Source organism: Notolepis coatsorum (assembly GCF_963971535.1).
Source record: "Notolepis coatsorum genome assembly, contig: SUPER_15_unloc_7, whole genome shotgun sequence".
Classification (NCBI taxonomy): domain Eukaryota; kingdom Metazoa; phylum Chordata; class Actinopteri; order Aulopiformes; family Paralepididae; genus Notolepis; species Notolepis coatsorum.
Window position 1 is genome coordinate 295,473 of NW_028174860.1, and position 21,259 is coordinate 316,731.

The 21,259-nt window shown below is 43.2% G+C and overlaps 1 protein-coding gene across 1 annotated transcript in view; it reads left to right on the top strand.

Moving 5' to 3' along the window:
• LOC311242276 (fumarate hydratase, mitochondrial-like) overlaps window positions 1–14,989 on the top strand; it is a 36,312-nt gene extending 21,323 nt beyond the window's left edge. The window contains exons 8-10 of the mRNA XM_084338474.1: window positions 5,238–5,365; window positions 11,352–11,505; window positions 13,430–14,989. Of these exons, the coding sequence (XP_084194600.1) occupies window positions 5,238–5,365; window positions 11,352–11,505; window positions 13,430–13,572 (425 nt within the window). The 3' untranslated portion in view covers window positions 13,573–14,989. The remainder of the gene's footprint in view (window positions 1–5,237; window positions 5,366–11,351; window positions 11,506–13,429) is intronic.
• The last annotated feature ends 6,270 nt before the right edge of the window (window positions 14,990–21,259 follow it).

Here is a 21,259-nt window from a genome sequence, read left to right on the forward strand (position 1 = left end):
TCAAAATAAAATTCTCATTCAATCAATCACCGCCAGGCCACGTGAGCGGATCGGCGCGGCCGAGAAATCCGCTCTTCGCTCTTTAAAGCTTGGTCCGCTCCGCTAATCGATCATGTTGACCCCGCCCCCAAGTCGCTCTCCGCTCGCTCCCCGCTCACCTTGAATCGAGCCCCGCGCCAGATCGCTCGGCAGATTTTTTTTTTTTTTTTTTGGAGCATGGTGTAAATTAGCTCAAACTACAACAGTCTACACCCCCTGGGCCCCTTAACAATTGTTTGTATTGAGCCGCATTGTAATTGTACCCATTCTGCAATGTTAAATAACGTTGTTTATCCATTCACTAGCTATATTAAGCGATGATAGGCTAGCCGAGCCACAATGCTATGGTCGCTGCCATTAACGTTAGCATGTAAGCTAACGTCAATAACAATGGCGTCGATACTTTTTCTAACTGGAGTGAGTGTGGGCGTCTCTACAGTGACAAAGCCTGAACCGGATATCACAGGTTCACCCTTCTCATTGGTTGAAAATGGCCTTCATGTTTGTACATCGCCATCTGTTGCTTTGGCATTGTACTGCATGTATATTACATCAACAGTGTTAAACCACTGTGAGCGACCTGGAGTGGATTGGAGCGGAGGAGAACTCTCGCTCCGGACGTCGCGCCGACCCATTTTAAAACCCACTCCTCGCTCACGTCAAAACCGCCCGCTCCGCGCCCCGCGCCGCTCACGCTCCGATCCGCTCACATGGCCTGATAAGATAAGATAAGATAAGATATTCCTTTATTGATCCCCTTGGGGAAATTCAGGCATCATAGCAGCATGGGGGGAGGGGGGGAGGGGTACAGGTAGTAAAACAACACAGTATACAGGTAGTAAAAGACAACACAGGCAGTGTAAACAATTTGATCAATATGGTCAATATAATTTACTATCTGACTAGCTGAGGAATATTCACATTATTCACAGTGTCACATGAGGTGCAGTATGCAAGAGGTAGTGTTATAATTTACTATCTACTGAGTATACATTAATCAAAGTACCAGGGTAGTCTACTTTGTCCCCCTTGGGTTCCTATAAGTCCCAGGTCAATGTCTGGTAGCAGTCGCTGTCGCTGCCCCCTGTTGTGGGGCCTGGAGGCTGCTAGTCGCTGCCCACTGTTGTGGAGCCTGATGGCCGCTGGTATGAAGGACTGTCCGAGGCGGTTAGTTGAGTGTCGGGGGGGGGATGAGTCTGTGGCTGAACGAGCTTCTCATCTTGACTAGCTCGTCGTAGAGGGGGTGGTAGGGGTTCTCCATGATGGCATCCAGCTTCCTTATCATCCCCCTCTCTACCATCACCTCAAGTCTAGGTAGCTCGACTCCCACCACGGAGCTAGCCTTCCTCACCAGCTTGTTGAGCTTGTTGGTGTCCCTTGAGTTGATGTAGCCTCCCCAGCATGCCACAGCATAGAAGAGGATGCTGGCCACAACAGACTGGTAAAAAGACTGCAGCAGTTTGTTGCACACATTGAAGGACCTGAGTCTCCTCAGGAAGAACAGCCTGCTCTGTCCCTTCCTGTAGAGGGCCTCTGTGTTGTCCGACCAGTCCAGTTTATTGTTCAGGTGTACCCCAAGGAACTTGTATGAGTCCACCATCTCCACATCCACCCCTCGGATGGAGATGGGAATCGGGGGGGGCCTCTTCTTGCCCCTCCGGAAGTCCACCACCAGCTCCTTGGTCTTACTGGTGTTGAGTTGGAGGTGGTTGCTGTCGCTCCACCCCACGAAGCTCTCCACCAGGGCTCTGTACTCCTCCTCATCATCGTCGGTGATGTAGCTTACGATCAGGAGTCGTCTGATCACCGCACAGATTGATTGATTGAATGAAAATGTTATTAACAGATTGCAGAATGGGTACAATACAGTACGGCTCAATACACACAATTGTTAAGGGGATGCAGACCAGAGAAATACTTTCGTCTTGTTTACATCAGGGTCCCCCATTTTCAATTCATAATGAATTGTAAGTAAGGGTGCAACTTGCACCATGCAATCCATTCTTTGTGGATCTAGCCCACAGTATTTCTGACACTGGGAATACATTCCCTGATATTCATATATGTCCCTAGAATCAGATACCAAGAACATGTAAAAAAAAGTCTATAAATGTGTATTCTACATTCTTATGGAATGAATGAGATAAAAAAAAAATTTTAATAAATTTTTTGTTAATTTTCATAACGCGATAATTTGCTGTGTAATTAATTAATCTAATTAACGCGATAAACTGACGGCCCTAATATATATATATATATATATCCTGTAGGGACGTATCATCAGCTTCAAAAATTTTACCGCAAGTGGGTGTTTCTTTATAAAAAAAAAAAAGTAGCTTACTGACAAATATTTAGTTTTTCAAACTTTATTTAACTTGAACTTTATCTATGTATGTTTTTTTTAATGGATCTAGCCTCTTTTCCTCAACGCTAATTATCGTTTTTTATTTTTATTAGCGTTCTGAATTCATATTTCATCAACCGGTCTCCCGTTGATACAGCAGCCCCTCTAGGAGCTCCGATGGGAAAATACCACCCCCTATCGTCTATCCCTGTGTAACTGCAGCCCATTTGATTACACAGGTCGATGGGTGGGGGGGGAGCTACTGGGAAGTGATAGCGAGACGGAAAGCAGCATGGAATATATATTTACAGCAGCCAATAATCAATTAATAAACGCGATCGATATTTGGAATGGCAATCAGGAATTGGAATAATCTTTTTGGAGAACATCTGTTGTAAGGTAAGGAGTCTGTTACCAGTTTTAGGATAATCGGAGCTGTTTTCACTGAGATATCAACGTGTCCCATGTGTGTGATGTTGAGGAAATGAGGTAATCGATTTTTCAACCCGCTTCTATAGCGTGCATAACTACACATATACTATCGATAATCTAGCGTTTATTTGAAAACTATTCATAAATAGGCCGACAAACGACAACGTGTCTAGTGTATTCGAGAATATTCCAGTAAATGCCGTTTATGACTGAATCTTTATATTTTCCGGAAATTCGAGAAAACGATAGCTTTTCGAAATGCTATAAAACGGAAATGAACCGATAAAAAATAAATTAACTAAATTAAAATAAAAATCGGTTTCGACAATGTTGACTGCAAACAAGTCATTGATAAGCGACTGGCAGATTAGACACATAGCCATAATTTAAAACATAGATTATGCGTTAACGCTATCATTGAAGTGGATGCTGGCATCCAAGCACTAAATCGTGCGCCCCCTGCTGGCACTGAAAGTGTTAATGGACCATACCTGTCGATCATCAACCATTAAACACATCATAAGAAAACTAAACAGAGGTGAGAGAGAGAGAAGAGGGGGGGGGGGAGCAAGAGAGGGAGAGAGAAAAGAGAGAGACACAGATTTGCAACTTTCAAAAGAATTACACCTAACCCTGAACCCCCCTTACTCGGGTGCACCCCTTCCCTTCGGATGCATTCCTTCCCTTACTTAGGATACACCTCCCCCCAAAAGGTTGAGGTAGATCCTACGTCGAACCAACCAGCCTTGGCTGCCTTGCATTCGCCCGCAGACCCCCTTCCCCCAATAGAGGTGCATGCAGGTCTCCCTTCCCAGGGTATACGGTACTCCTTTTTGAACGAGAAGTCCCCGTTCCAGAGTGCAGCTCTAAGGCAAGATGTCTGTTCTGGTGGTCTGCCTCAGTGTCTTTGAGCTGTCTTCTCCGCCTCTCCCCAGCTGATACCCCATTTCTTCAGCTCTGCCTCAGTCTCTCCTCCTGCTGTTCTTCCTGTTCTCGTCGTAGATGATCTGTACCAGGCTGTGGTGTTTGGCCTCGCTGGGTGGAGAAGATATGGGGCTTTAGCTGGCCCCTGCAGCTTTAGCTGCCTCCTTCTCCAGCCTGTAGGTTGGTCTCCACGGAGGACGGTGAGGGCCGTCTGGTGGGCTGGGTCTCTGACGTCTGAGGGGCTGCTGCTGGCATCACTCCCCTGAGAGCCATTTCTGACCAGCACAGACTGCCTGCCGACCTCCCTCTCTGCCACAGCTGTTAGTGAATGTCTGGACCTTCTCCATGTTTCCTGTCCTTCTGATGTCAGGAGTTCCCGTTCTGTTACTGAAGCAAGAGCACCAGCGGTCCTTCTTCAGTGTTCTGTCAGCTGGCCCAAATCAATCGCAGCAGCGCCTCCGTTTGATAGTATAAAACTGAGTTCTTTGGATTGATATGATGAGCCAGCTGGACCAGAGGGGCTGGATGTAAAATATTAAACAGTAATGAACTGAAAATACCTATCAAGGTTATTCCGCCCTCAGTGTGTATCTGTACACAAATCAACGGGTAGTGAACAAGAGTAAAGGAGATGCAGAAGCTGGAGCAAAGTTGATTGTCTTTACTGTTGTCTGTTCTCCATTACAAATTTGTAAAACTGAAATGCACAAAGAATATGTATTACACAATTGTTGTCAATGACATTGCATTACAGTATGCAATACAAGTACAATAAGTACAAAGCTCACTCAACTAAAATATGAAACCGAAAGTCCTTTGAGCTGAATGAGATTAGCATAGCATTAGCAATACAGGTAGGCTAACCAGGAGCTAACACAAATATATCCAAAAACGGAGCAAACATGTTAGCTGAGCATTCACAGTTGACTCGCACATCTATAAATGAAATACGATATGATGCTTGCACAATACAAACTTACAAGCAATCATTTCCAAGGCACAAACAGAGCTGAAGAAGGACATAGTCCGAAACATGTCTGTTTCCTATTCAGGCTGCCATTAAAAACATTGAACCTGAGAGTGCTGGTCCGGCTACCCTGCTTTTTGATATACAAACAGAGCTGGAAAATAGGAACTGCAGCTGAGCAGACCTCATAGCAAAACACCGTCTGGATAATGAAAATAGCTGGCCTGGCAGCGTCACATGACTGAATCAGCCAATAGCGTCAAAGCTAGAACGAGGTAAATAAAATGAGTGCACTACTCAAAAACATCCACAAGAGGGAAAAACACAATGACTAAACTAGTTCGAACAGAACATGACAAAGGTGATGAAATCACTGCGCCCAGGCAGCTTTGGTTCGGCAAAAAATTTGTCTATATCTGCTTAGAAAACAAATGTCTTATTTTTTCTCCACGTGGTAAATACAATTACACTTAAATGTATCCACATGGATAAGGGTAATTTTCTAACCTTTAAGGTGTGGTGTGTGCATAGGTAAGGTAAACCCCACCCAGTGTGAGGCGATGACCATGGTAGCAGCCCAGGTGATGGGGAACAATGTAGCCGTCACCATCGGAGGGAGCAACGGACACTTTGAGCTCAATGTCTTCAAACCCATGATGGTAAGGTTTTAAACCCAGTATGGTAAGGTTTTAATCAATCGATCAACCTTTATTTATACTCCGACAATTGAGGTCACCCTCATTTTCAATGTCGTCGAGACTTTAGACATTTCAATGCACACATTTCTACAATATAACAATAATAAATATTAATAACTATCTATATAGTATCAAATGAACAGTGTTGGAGCCAAAATGCCCTTCTGTTTATTTAGTTTTATTTCAACTCACGGTGCAGAGGTGTGGCATTATTAGTCACCATGGCAACCACCACAGGGGGTGGTTACCCATATATACTGATGAGAGGGTGATGAGCCCCAGGTGCGCAAGTGGAATAGCCATACAGTTTTTGACCGTGTCTTGTCGTGTTCAGGTAGATGTGCCGTATAGGTCGGCGGTCAGTGTTATTAGTAAAAAGAGTTTTTGTATATATATTTTTGGTTGATAAGTCAATAAAAGGATTGGCATATCCAAAATGATAAGAGCTCTCTGGACATTTGAATTCTTCAAGCACGCGTCTAACCCAAGCCAGTCCACTTGCCCCTCGCAGTAGGCTTATGTAAAGGAGTCTACAAACAGTGTTGGGCAAGTTACTTTTAAAAAGTAACTAGTTACAGTTACTAGTTACTTCTTCCAAAAAGTTACTAAATTATTTACTCTGTTACAAATTATAAAAGTAACTAGTTACTTCAGAAAGTAACTATTGCGTTACTTTCAAGATATATATATTTTTTTTTACATAAACAACATACACAAATCGAAACTGTTTTACCCATTTAGACCTAAAACGCCTGCTAAAAATGCCTATTAAAACCTATGCAATTATTCTACACAAGCTCTTAAAACCTGAGGGTTTTTTTGAAAAGATTTTCAGAATTGTCATTGTTATTATCATCATTATTATAATTAGTATCATTCACCACCATCATCATCAGACATCATTATCGTCATCAGACATCATTATTATCGTGATTATTTGTATAATTATTATCATCATATATTGTCAGTTATTAGTAATCATCATCAGACATAATTATTGTCATTATTTTTCCTTACCACTAGGATGATAGTTCCCCGTTTTCCACTCATCCTGAAAACCATCAAATCCTCATCTTCCTCGTCAAACATGCCGCACATCCACTGATCCCGATTTACCGGGTCAGCAGGAATGCCATCAGTCGGAATCTTCCAACAAAGTGCTGTATTCGACATCCTCAATATCGCTCCCGTCGCTCAAGTCATCCATTTTAGTTAAACTTGAGCTGTCAAAGTGACGGCGCAAAAAGAAAAAAGGCAGACAGACACTCGCACGGATTTCAGCGAATCACGGTACATTTCATTGGTCACATGACTTGAAAATGACAACACCGTCTGAAATGACCAGAACATGGCATCCGGCCATAATGGTAAAAAGACGAAAATGTCGCATCCGGCCTTAAAGGTATATACACAAAAACGTGGCATCCGGTCTAAATGGGTTAATGTTGCTGTGGGACAAAGTGAGACTAGCCTCCAATCAAATGCCATGTATGTAGATATTATAATTACTATGTTTATATAGTGGATCATACAAATGCAAACACAATAGATGTTTTGGAACTTTTGATATGTATTGACCCTCAACAGGCCACAAGTGGGCAACATTAAATTATGCTTGTTAAGCACTATACCAAAAATAAATGACATATATACTGATTGATTGAACATTTGCAGAATGGGTACAGTACAGCTCAATACACACAATTGTTAAGGGGATGCAGATCAGAGAAAGACTTTCGTCTTGTTTACATCAGGGTCCCCCATTTTCAATTCATGACAATTATGACATACACAACATACAGATATAAGAATCTAAACTAATCTAATTATGACATTTAAGACATGCATGACATACATATATATATATATATATATATCTGAGCACCTGTCCTGAAGACTGTGCTATTAAACCAGGAAGTGCAGCACTATGTTGATAAGGCTGTCAGCAGTAGAGCCACTACTGCAGTGCCCTGCGCTGCAACACAACAAGAGTGGGAAAAAAAACGCTCATGGACCCGCGGTCTCACGCTGACTGCTCGCTTGTGTTGTTCGTTGGATTCGTTTTGGATTATTTGGGCTCAAAACGTACACTACGCGGACCCGCCGTCTCACGCTGACTGAGTCGCTCGTGTTGTGGCTGTGTGTCAGACTCTGGAGGCACCCGCCCACCTCTACCTCTGATTGGCTTACCATGACATTTTACTCAACCTCAGCCAATCATCAGCATGTATGCGCTTGTCTCGCGGCACTGCCCACTAAACAAGGAAGGACAGAATGCCTCTCAGCGCAGAGATCTGTTTGATGAAAGAAACGGGTTCAATCATAGTAACGCGCTGCATTTTTTGGCAGTAACAGCGTTATTAAGATTGGAAGAGTAATCCGTTAGATTACTCGTTACTGAAAAAACTAACGCCGTTACTTATAATGCCGTTATTCCAATCACTGAAAATGAACATAGGCATAAAATCGGCACACAGATTGACAGTATAAAAAAAACAATGCATAAATTGCAGACATAAGAATAGGTATAAAAGACAATGAAAAATAGTGCGATGTAAATGTGCAGACTTAATAATAATGGCATAAAATAAGTAGTCAAAAACAGTTACAGACTGTTGCGGGCAGGCCTGCAAGTAAACCTCTAAACTTTCCCTGCGTTATAGGTAGTTTCATCTTCAGTGAGAGCTGAAGAGTTTTCCATGTAGTAGGGGCACTATCATGAAAAGGTTTCCAAGTTGGGTCTGTACATGGGAGACCTCCAGTGTAAGCCATTCATTTGTCATATAGGGTAAACCCCCGATGGTAAGGTTTTAAACCCAGTATGGTAAGGTTTTAAACCCAGTATGGTAAGGTTTTAAACACTTGATGGATGGATGATGGATGGATTTGTCATCCACATTCTTCCGAAAACCTACGTATAAAACGCCACTGCATAAGTACCACTCTTCTACTTTTAATGATCTCTCTCGCTCTCTCTCTCTATGTATAAAATGTTTTGTTAACTAAGTTCATTTTTTGTTTTTCATTATAAGTCTGACCATAAAGGGAGCAGGTACAGTAGTTATAAATGAGTAAATTATGATTTGAGGAAAATGGGGTGGGATTAAATAAGTGTATACTTCTTCCCACTCCTTTTTCATATGTGACGAAATTGTGTTAGACTTTTGTGTTTCTTTTTATACATTATATAGTTGAATAAGCCTATATCTGTACTCCAGGCTGCAGAACCGCTTCTTCCCGAGAGCCATCACTGAACTGAACAATCACTTTCCAATTTTCTTTCTACTGTGATGTCTTTGCCATGCTTTTTATTTAAATTTTCTTTTAACCTTTTTAACACTTTATCGCCGGGGTTAAATTCATAATTTACCATCCCTCGCCAGCCCTATTTAACATGGAGAAGTTCCCCTTCTTTGCAGGGCTATAACTTTTTAAATTCTATTGCTAAATTGCCATTATTATGGCCCATTCAATGTCTTATATGTATTGTTCAGGGTGTAGCAACGTTAAACTTTTTCATTCACATATTCATACTAAAATATGGTCTAAAGTATAAGTGTTTTTATCGTTTTCTGCAGCTTTCTTCAGAACGTGATTTATAGCCCTAAATGCATTATATTGATGATCAAATACAGTTTGGTAGGAATCTGTGCGAGATAAAAAATTTCAACTGGATGTGCTTCTAGAAGTTTCTACGTATCATCTGATGATGACCGGATGGGCGGGGATCGTTTATAATTCCGTGGGCAGCGTTAGATGATTCATCCAGAGTGGGTCATATGTTCATCATAGCAGTTTATATCGAACACGTTAGAATATAACGCTGAATCTTACCGTGGCTTCCTCGCGCCGCTGGCAGATGAGCGTGGAACAGAATTTTTTCTATTATGGGATGTAGAAATGCCCGATCCATTTCCAGGTTGTATAATAGTATATACGTCCAAATCATGTTGTTTTTTCGAGTTATTTGCACCGATCGATGTTCACTGTATCAATACGGAGTCTCTCTAACGATAGCGAGTGGCCAGACCACATATGGATGAGCACTACCGGTTCAAAGGTTAATTTCCGGTTGGCGATCTGCCGATCGGCCACCAGATGGCGCTCTTGAACCGCTAGAGAGTTGAGAGGAGATCAGCAGTGTGTCTCAGGGCTCCGGAAAGGAAATATGATTTCGATGACAGATTTTTGAAATATTGACATCAAAGACGAGTTACGGCGTCTTCGGCAGAATGAGCATGGCTAGGAAAGACGAGTTCTGGCGTTTTCGGCGATTAAAGTGTTAATTAATGTTCCTGTGAATAAGTGCATAATGTAGCAGAGGGTATGAGTGAGTGGTGTGACAGTGAGTGTGGGTACAACACATGAGCGGCACGGTGGTGTAGTGGTTAACACTGTCGCCTCACAGCAAGAAGGTCCAGGGTCCGATTCCCGCTTGGGGACCAGGTATCCATGATGCCAGTTACCCAGGTGGGGTATCTCCCAGGCCTTTCTGTGTGGAGTTTGCATGTTCTCCCCGTGCTCGCAAGGGTTCCCCCCCCCCCCCCCGATAAGATAAACCCAATGGAAAAACATGCACAACAATAGATCGCTAACGCTGTGGCGTCCTTGACGAAGACAGACAGGAGCACTTGGATTGGTCCCCTGGCGCGGCTCACGTTGACGCCTGTCTGCTCTAGGGATGCCCCGATCGATCGGCCACCGATCGTTATCGGCCGATAATCAGTATAAATATGCGATCGGGGAATTCCGATAATTAGTCATATTCGCCGATCGCGGAAACTGATCAAGTGGATATCTCACTCACTTGTCTCAGACGCACAGGACCTGCAAACTGCTCCTCCTCCCTAGCCCCGCCCGCCCCCGTGTAGAGTTTGTAAACAAAGAGGTGCGGCTCCTCTGCTCGAGTCTGTAGTGCATTCGACCTGCGCTAACGTTAGCTACCTAGCTATCGTTACTGTTTAAACAAAATTACCCAGTCAACTATTCACGTTTAGTAGGCATTGTCTAACGGTATTTAGCCGGCTAGCTACCGATAGCTCCTGATATCAACAAATGATCCAGAAAATCTAGTAGTCCATGTTCATACCTCCGGTAGCTTGCGTTAGCTGACGTTAGTTTACTGTTCAAAACGAAATGTCCCATTGAACTAAAGTTCTGTCTTAACGTCATCTAGCCGGCTAGCAGTAGCTACAGATAGCTCTTAATATCAATGTCTTATAACATTGATTTAATGCGTATTCGAGCTGAGGGCTTGCTGAATGTGAAATGACCAAAGCATAACGTTACCAATAGGGTCCCGCTGCAGCGCCGGAGAATCCTTTTTGGAGCTGGGCTACTAGAGTACACACAGACAGTGGAGCTGTTTGCAGATGGCGAGCATTTTGACTTGTTGCGTGGTGGCGATGTCTCGCAGATAATACAAGTACAAGTCTAATTATATAATATATATATTTTATAAAAAAAAAAAAAAAAATTATATAAAATAATGTTTAATTTCTTTTTAATCAAAAACGATCGGTATCGGATCGGTATCGGCCGATATGGCTCACGACGATCGGTGATCGGTATCGGTGGCAAAAAACGTGATCGGGGCATCCCTAGTCTGCTCCCAGCTGCCCTTGGGGGGGGAAGGACGACGGGATGGGTTAATACGTAGATACGAATTGCATGCATGCATCGCATGTGTGCCGATTGATGACCTCTGAGCAGGTCCTAAATTATAAATTATTATTATAATTATGTATGTATGGTAGTGTGTCTATGGGTACATCATGGATGTGTTGTGTGGTAGAGTGTGTATGTAGGTATCGTTATTTTAGGTGCTGCACAAACTAATTTTGTTGTACTGTGTTGTGCAATGACAATAAAGCTTTCTACTTCTACTTTGTTTGTTGTTGTTGCATATTGGAAATAAACTCCAATCAATATGTCTCTCTCTCTGTAGATTAAGAACGTGCTGAACTCAGCCATGCTGCTCGGCGATGCGTCCGTCTCCTTCACTAATAACTGTGTTGTGGGCATCGAGGCAAATACAGAGAGAATAAAAAAACTGATGAACGAGTCTCTGATGCTGGTCACTGCTCTCAACGAACACATTGGTATGTATTACTATACTGTACTGTAATGTACTATACTTTTTTTTTTTTTTATCAATTTTTTTTTATTTTAAACTTTCACAAAACAAAAACACAGCATCAACAACAACACACCAACTATAATAATAATGAAAAAATGAAGAAATAAAAAATATGTGTTATATATAAATCTAGGCTAATAATACTAAATAAAAATAATAACGGGTACAAATTTAAATAGCAATAACAAGTTAAAATAATAAAGAGATCACAAACAACACCGAAGACATTAGGCACTAGACAGACAGACATCCCCTCCCTAGACCACCGGACTCCCCAGGATCAACGCCCCACCCCTACTCCGCCACTGCATGGTGTTCTTGACCAACTCGGCCGCAGCAGTCCACAACTCTATGCCCGCTTGTCCAACCCCAACCATCCGAGCAGTAGAAATCTCCAGATATATAACGTCCAGGAATGTCGAGGACCAATTGATTACCTTGAGATTCTCAGGCTCTTTCCATCTGCTGTGATGCCTGCCAGGATGATCCTTTTCTGTTGTATGGTTGTTGGTAATAAAAACACACATAGGCAAACGTAGACTCGCAAGCGGAACAGAATATAGAAAACAGAAAATGACACACACGGACACACGGACGCGCATCTATTCTCAACCCTTTGTTCCAGAGCTGTGACCTCCTCAGTCACACACTACACACTAGTCACACACTATAGGGCAGTCACACACTACACACTACAGAGCAGTCACACACTACACACTACAGGGCAGTCACACACTACAGGGCAGTCACACACTACACACTACAGGGCAGTCGCACACTACACACTACAGGGCAGTCACACACTACACACTACAGAGCAGTCACACACTACACACTACAGAGCAGTCACACACTACAGGGCAGTCACACACTACAGGGCAGTCGCACACTACACACTACAGAGCAGTCAACACTACACACTACAGGGCAGTCACACACTACACACTACAGGGCAGTCACACACTACACACTACAGGGCCGTCACACACTACAGACTACACACTACAGGGCAGTCACACACTACACACTACAGAGCAGTCACGCACTACACACTACAGAGCAGTCACGCACTACTAGTGATGCACGATATATCGGCCGCCGATATAATATCGGCCGATATGGCAGTTTTTTTACACATCGGCATCGGTCCGATAAGATGGGGCCGATATGGGCAGATAAAAAAAAAAAAAAAAAAAAAATCTTTTTTTACATATTTTGGCCTTAAATAGTTTCAAAATATCAGTCATTTCTGAAAATAAGTTACAAAAGTAAAAAAAATTATGCGTTTTGGAAAATAGCTCTTTATTTGATTATCATAAAAAAGTGATATCGACGTCGGTAAATATCGGTATTGGCCAGAACAGCAATATTGTTATCGGTATCGGCCACAATTTTCACATCGGTGCATCACTACACACTACAGAGCAGTCACGCACTACAGACTACACACTACAGGGCAGACACACACTACAGTACTGTAGTGGAGTTTCTCAATACAGCAGCAGTATTTTAGACTAATCTGTCTCATTATCAAACTACTAACTACTGTTAATATTTTAATATATCTCACATGGACACATAGCTATATTCTGATTGGTTTACGGCCCCAGCCCCACTGCATATACATTTTGGCACTAGACATGTCATTAAAAAACGTTGCTATCTCCTGAATAAGACCTTAACAGGATATTAGCTAGTATCTGGAATATTAATGTGTATATAAACACACTGTCTACTGCTTTCTTGTGCTCTCTCTCCCTCACTCACTCACTCACTCACACACACTGTGTAAATTCTGTTAAATTCAAAGTGCTTCATTGGCATGAATGTAATAATAATGATTTCAAAAGCAACAGAGAATAAATAATATATCTTATTTTCTGCAGGGTATGACAAGGCGGCTGCCATCGCCAAGACGGCCCATAAGAAGGGCACCACCCTGAAGGCCATGGCCGTGGAGTTGGGATACGTCACAGAGGAACAGTTTGACCAGTGGGTTCGACCCAGCGAGATGCTGGGACCCAAGTAAACGACAACAACAAGAAGCTGGGACCCAAGTAAACGACAACAACAAGAAGCTGGGACCCAAGTAAACGACAACAAGAAGAAGAAACGCATCAGTAATACAGAAGGACTCACTGTAATCCTGCAAAACCCTGCTTTCAGGAAACGCCACAGACTCATCGACATCCTGGAAAAAGCCCTCCTTGTCTCCAGAAGTCACTTTCAGTAAACAAACGAACATGTTCAGAAAAGAGTCTACTCTAAAAACGTCTTCACTCGACGAACTCTGCCGCACCTTTTTGCATTCACCTCAAATCTAAGCAGTGGATGAAAATGGCATCTTTATCTATAAATCTGGTACATGTACTTATTAAAAATCCATGCTTCTTTGATGGGTTACAGGCAGCAGTGTTTCTCAAGGCGCAGAGGCATGACAGGGGGGGCCTTGAGATTAAAAAAAGAGAAAAAAAGCTTTTCTTTTTTTTCTTTTTTATTACAGAAAATTATCACTAAAGTGCTATCTGTTGCAGCTGCACTGTTCTCTATGAAAATACCATATTTGGATAAGTTTGACCATTTCTCAAAATCTGAAAATCATTATTTAATAAAACACAGAAAAGGATCACCAAGTTACTCTCGATAAAAAAAAAAACTTTACAGACAACATTGAGACAAAGCTTCCTGACACATCTCCATCCAAACTCTTGGAAGAACTCATTGAAATCTCATCTGATACCACCTGGAGAGCTAGTTTCAGAGTGTGGTGCTGAGTACCAAGTATATATCATGATGCAGCAGTTAAGGTGTTGATATCATTCAGCCCCACATATCTGTGTGAAGCTGGCTTTTCATCCATGACAGCTCTGAAAACAAAATATAGGGCCAAAAAAAGTTTGAGAAGCACTGGGTTACAGTTTACATGTCCCATCCAGAAACGCATACACACAGAGGATGACGTCTGGTCGATCACCAACTCGGGAGTCCGAAAAACATGATACATTTGCTGAATTGGAGATGGAAGTCACGAGTAAATTATACCAACATCAGCAGCTCGCTGTACGCCAAAATATTCTCTCTATATATATATATATATATAGAAACAGAGGTTGGTCCAAATACTGTTGGCAATCCTGTTCGCATACTTGGGTGTGTTAGTTTTAATCTGCCTGGAGCGATAGGAGGTCGGGTCTGGGGTTAAATGGTCGCATTCTATCATCTCCAATGGTCCCAGATCCAGAAGGTTTGGAGTACAGTATTTGGACTGTTGTTTAATATAATATATAATAATGTATAATATGCCTTTGTATAAATTACGTTTTTGTTGAAACACAGTTGCCTGCTTTGTGGTGCATTCTCAGGTAATTTAGATTCATTGTATTTTGTGAATTAATTAATGAGTCATGTCTGTCTGTCTACATATTAAAAAAAACATAACTTTTCAAGGATGAGTGTCAGTTTATCAGAATGGTAGCCTAAAATGATCTCTACCAGATATGTATCCAGACAGACTGCCGACTGACAGACAGACGAGCACAATTTATGTGATCCAATTGATGAGATTTTGTTGGCAATCCGTAGTAGAGTAGGTTTAGGGCTAATCTGTAGTAGTGTTATGGTTAGCTAATCTGTAGTAGGTTTAGCTAATCTGTATTAGGGTTAGCTAATCTGTAGTAGGTTTAAGTTTAGCTAATCTGTAGCAGAGTAGGGTTAGGATTAGCTAATCTGTAGTAGAGTAGGGTTAAGCAATAGCTCGAGACAGGCCATGGTTTATGGTTATATCACAGCTAAGGGACGTAGTTCGGCCTGAAGCTAAGCGGTGATGCAATAACATTTGTTTGGTTGTTTTCAATATGAAACCTTGTGACCTCCGTGGTTGCAGTATGTTTAAGTGGTATTTGAGATGATAATGTAAGTCACGTCATCTTGGCCAAGATAATTGTTCTATGACATTTATATATTGGCACCTGCAGAGTACAAGTACATTTTAGAGGAAAGAGATTAGTTGAATAGAGCAGAGGGGGAAGAGATGAGGAAGGAGGAGAATATGAGAGGAAGGGAGAAAGGGAAATGAGATGAGCAGAAGAAAGAGGAGGTTACAGGTTGATTGATGAAGACTGGAGACCGATGAAGGTCTAGATAAGATATATCATATAGGACATCCCTGGTGTGTGTGTGTTGTCATTAGAGGGATAATGTCCTGGGCCCAGGAGTTCAAAACATTTAATCCCGATTGATTGATTGAACATTTTAATTAACATATTGCAGAGTGGGTACAGTACAGCTCAATACACACAATTGTTAAGGGAATGCAGACCAGAGAAAGACTTTCATCTTGTTTACATCAGGGTCCCCCATTTTCAATTCATAATGAGTTGAAATGAATGAACACAAATCTGATCCAATCAGATAGGGATTACAAGTTTTGAACTCCTTGGCCCTTGGTGATTAGTGTCCTATGACTAATCCAATGGCTAATCCTCCCCATACATTTCAAAGTGTCCATGAGCAAGCTATAGTCACTTTTCCACACCTACTCCCCAAACTCTGCATGTGCAGATTGCCCATGGAGTCTCTGGATTGTCCAGAGTCCAGACCATCCCTGGGCAATCTGCGCATGAGCCGGTTGGGGAGTAGGTGTGGAAAAGTGAATATAGCTTGGCAGAGAAAGTGCAGATCGATTTGGGATTGGCCTCTCCGTGTTCAGGGGCTTTGAGAGTGGGGCTTTGAACACGCCATGTCCTCACAGAGGCGCCCGAAGGCTAACGGCAAAGAGGTCAGCATTCAATACCATAGTCCCCTCCATACTCATAGCCAAGCTCAGGGACCTGGGCTTGAACTATGACCTCTGCCAGTGGGTCTTGGACTTCCTGACGGGCAGACCCCAGGTGGTGAGAGCAGGCAACTGCACCTCCTCATCCATCACCCTCAACATAGGGGCCCCCCAGGGCTGTGTTCTGAGTCCCCTCCTCTACTCCCTGTACACACACGACTGTGTGGCTCAGCGGAGTAGCAATACAATCATCAAATTTGCTGACGACACAGTGGTGGTGGGCCTGATCTCTGCCAACGACGAGAGGGCCTACCTGGAAGAGGTCAAGGTCCTGGCGGGATGGTGCCAGGAAAACAGCCTCTCCCTGAACGTCAACAAAACAAAGGAGATGATTGTGGACTTCAGGAGGTCGGGGGTCAAGGACTACAGCCCCCTCAGCATCGACGGGGCACCGGTTGAGAGAGTCAACAGCTTTAAGTACCTCGGAGCCTACATATCCGAGGACTTGACATGGACCACACACATTGACAGTGTTGTGAAGAAGGCACGACAACGCCTCTACTTCCTCAGGCGCCTAAGGAAGTTCCAAGTCAGTCAGAAGATCCTTAAGAACTTCTACTCATGTACAATAGAGAGCATCCTGACTGGCAACATCACCTCCTGGTTTGGGAATAGCACTGCACAAGACCGAAGCAGACTACAAAGAGTGACACGTTCAGCCGAACGCACAATTGGAGGGGGGCTCCCCACCCTCCAGAACATTTACAACAAGCGTTGCAGGGGCAAGGCTAAGAGAATCATTAAAGACTCCAGTCACCCGAACAACTGCCTCTTTGAACTGCTGCGGTCAGGCAAGCGATACCGGAGTCTCAAGGCGAGCACAGAAAGACTCAGAAGAAGCTTCTATCCCCAGGCCATCAGGCTGCTAAACGAACAATGAACACTACACAACAACAACCATCAAACGCACATAGCACACACATCCACACGCACACACTCACTTTAAACAAACACACTGTAGCACCCACTCCACACACTTTATAGCACACACTCACTTTAAACAAACACACTGTAGCACCCACTCCCCACACTTTATATTTATTGATGAAGGATTGCACTACAACTCGTACACCTTACTGTAAATTGTACCTAAATTGTACCTCATCCCATTTCTGCTTTGCACTATATAGTACTGTACATTAGTACACTGCATAGTATTGTATATTATATGGTAACTCAGTTACGTCTATTCTGCATCGAACATTGTACATATGTCTATACTGAACACTGACCTCATTTTCTACTTCTAAATTACATGCTATACTATGTTATTTGATACTATCTTGTCTAGCACAGTCTCTGGAGCATAACAGTAAGAAGCATTTTGTATGAAAGTATTCTGTACTTCTGTATGACAACTATTAAAGAAACTTGAAACTTGAAGCAGTAAAGATTGTGAAGAGCCTGTGCAGAAAGGCAGACCGTGCCAGAGAGGACCCCTGGAAGGCCGTTTTGCATTGGAGAAACACACCCACTGAGGGTATATGCGGTGCAGCCCTGCACAGCGACTTATGTCGCGGAGACTGAGAGCCCTTCTCCCTGTGGCCGACCAGCTACTGGTACCTCAGGTCATCACAGGGGTCCCGGACAAGCTGAGAGTGAAACAGCAAGCAGCAACCCTGTCGGTGCAACAGGGTTGATCTCCGACCAGCAGAAGCGGCCCCTCCCTCCCCAGCCGTCAGTTCACCCAGAATTGGCCCCAGCAGGGCAGCCTGCGAGTGGGGGAAGCGCCGGAGAGGTCGTCAGCGGTCCTGAGGAGTCTCCAAGGCCATCAGCCCCGGGGTTTGATTGATTGATTGAAAACTTTATTAACAGATTGCAGAATGGGTACAATACAGTACAGCTCAATACACACAATTGTTAAGGGGATGCAGACCAGAGAAGGACTTTCGTCTTGTTTACATCAGGGTCCCCCATTTTCAATTCATCAGGACATATATGACATACATGACATACAGATAGACAGTACTGCTACATCTATACATTTATGACATACCAGATTTGCAAATACAGTACTGTTTGTGATACAAAAAGAGTCCAGAAAAGAGAGTATATACATTTGATGTAAAAACTGTACATTGGAGGAGGTTGGGGGGGGGGGGGGACACTGTACAACTGTACAAGCAAAACTGTACATTGGAATATTGACAACCATACTAGGTAATTTACTGTACATTGGAGGGGGTTGGGTTAGGACATTTACAGGGGCCAGTTTCGAATTGCAGTCTCCCGTAGGTGTTCTTTGAGAGTGGTTTTGAAAGTGGGTAGTGATTCACATTCCTTTACAGCTTTGGGTAGGGCGTTCCACATTGATGTGGCATAATTGCGAAACGTGTTTAGTCCCTTGTTTGAGCCGAATCTGGGTTTAACATGATTTGTGGAGCTCCCTCTGGTGTTCTGATCATGGTATTCACTGACCTTTGGGAAGTATTTTGACATGTACATGGGTACCTTGGTCGTGTAGTGTATCTTGTAGACCAGGCCCATTGCAAGTTGCTGTACTCTGTCGTCTACTCTAAGCCATCCTAGGTTGTCAAAGTGGGCAGGGTGAGGTGGGTTCTAGGAGTAAGGTCAAGCAGTAGTCTGACCAGTTTGTTTTGAGATGTTTGTAATTTTGTTTTTAGCGCCTTTGAGGTGCTTTGGTACCATGAGGTGCAAGCATAGTCGTAGTACCCTTGAATGAGTGCTCCTGCCAGAGTCTTCAGGGTATTCTTGTTTACCAGAGAGGAGATCCGGTACAAGAATCTAGTTTGTTGGTTGACTTTTTTTATTACATTGGATGCCATTTTGTCACAGGAAAGATTTGCCTCTAGGATGGAACCCAGGTAGGTAATTTCATCTTTCCTTGTGACAATATTGTCACCCACTGTAACTGAGAAGCCGTCGGTCTTGCTGAGTTTGTTATTTGAACCGAAGAGAATGGACTCTGTTTTGCCCATTTGTAATGATAGTTTGTTATCAGCAAGCCATATGCAGATTTTGCCTAGTTCCGAGCTGAGGGTTTTTTCAACCTGTAACTTGTTCTTGTCAGAGACCAGCAGGGCTGAGTCGTCCGCAAACAGGAACAAGTTGCAGTCACAAGCTGACGACATGTCATTTGCATAAATTAGGAACAGTAGCGGTCCTAGTATGCTTCCTTGTGGAACACCACAGCTCACTGTGAGGGGGGGGGGATAGAGTACCGTTTACCTCTACCATCTGTTTTCTCCCCTCCAGGTAGGATTGCATCCAGCTCACTGATAAGCTATCAAAACCAATTGCTTTTAGCTTGTCCATTAGAATGGAGTGATTGACAGTGTCGAAGGCCTTTTTTAGGTCCAGCATGACCATGCCGCTGTATTTGCCCGCGTCCACCTCTTGTTTGATGTGGTCGTTCAAATAGAGGAGGCATGTGTCAGTGGAGTGGGACGTTCTGAAGCCAGATTGGAATTCGTAGATTAGATTTTTTTCCGCCAGGTACTTTTCGACCTGTTCGTAGACTATTTTCTCCATGACTTTCGAGATGGAGGTAAGAATAGAAACAGGGCGGTAGTTGCCTGGGTCTAATTTGCTGCCCTTTTTGTGCAGAGGGGTCACTCTCGCACTGGGTAATTTACATTAGAGGTGGTTGGGGGGGGGGGGAGAAACACTGTATAAACAAGCAAAACTGTACATTGGGGGCGGGGGGACACTGTACAAACAAGCAAAATTGTACATTGGAATATTGACAACCATACTAGGTAAATTACTGTACATTGGAGGGGGTTGGGTTAGGACATTTACAGGGGCCAGTTTCGAATTGCAGTCTCCCGTAGGTGTCCCTTGAGAGTGGTTTTGAAAGTGGGTAGTGATTCACATTTCTTTACAGTTTTGGGTATGGCGTTCCAGAGGCAAATCTTTCCTGTGACAAAATGGCATCCAATGTAATAAAAAAAGTCAACCAACGAACTAGATTATTGTACCGGATCTCCTCTCTGGTAAACAAGAATACCCTGAAGACTCTGGCAGGAGCACTCATTCAAGGGTACTACGACTATGCGTGCACCTCATGGTGCCAAAGCACCTCAAAGGTGCTTAAAACAAAATTACAAACATCACAAAACAAACTGGTCAGACTACTACTTGACCTTACCCCCAGAACCCACCTCACCCCTGCCCACTTTGACAACCTAGGATGGCTTAGAGTAGACGACAGAGTACAGCAACTTGCAATGGGCCTGGTCTACAAGATACACTATACGACGAAGGTACCCATGTACATGTCAAAATACTTCCCAAAGGTCAGTGAATACCACAACCACTACACCAGAGGAAGCTCAACAAATCATGTTAAACCCAGATTCGGCTCAAACAAGGGACTAAATACGTTTCGCAATTATGCCACATCAATGTGGAATGCCCTACCCAAAGCTGTAAAGGAATGTGAATCCCTACCCACATTCAAAACCGCTCTTAAAGAGCACCTACGGGAGGCTGCAATTCGAAACTGGCCACCGTAAATGCCCAAAACCCCCACCACCTCCTAATAGACAGTCTCCTCCCCACCGCATGTATATATTCCCTCCCCGCCGTATGTATATTTCTCTCCCACCCACCCACCCCCTCCTAATGTACAGTCCCCTCCCCATCATATGTATATACTCTGTCAGGATCTAGGGGTAACAGTACTGTATATTTGAATACCTTTTATGTCACAAATGTATCAGTACTAAATACCTATATGTCCCTATGCCATAAATGTCATGTATGTTGTGTATGTCATAAATGTCTATATGAATTGAAAATGGGGGACCCTGATGGAAACAAGACAAACGTCTTTCTCAGGTCTGCATCCTCTTAACAATTGTGTGTATTGAGCCGTACTGTATTGTACCCATTCTGCAATCTGTTAAATAAAGTTTTC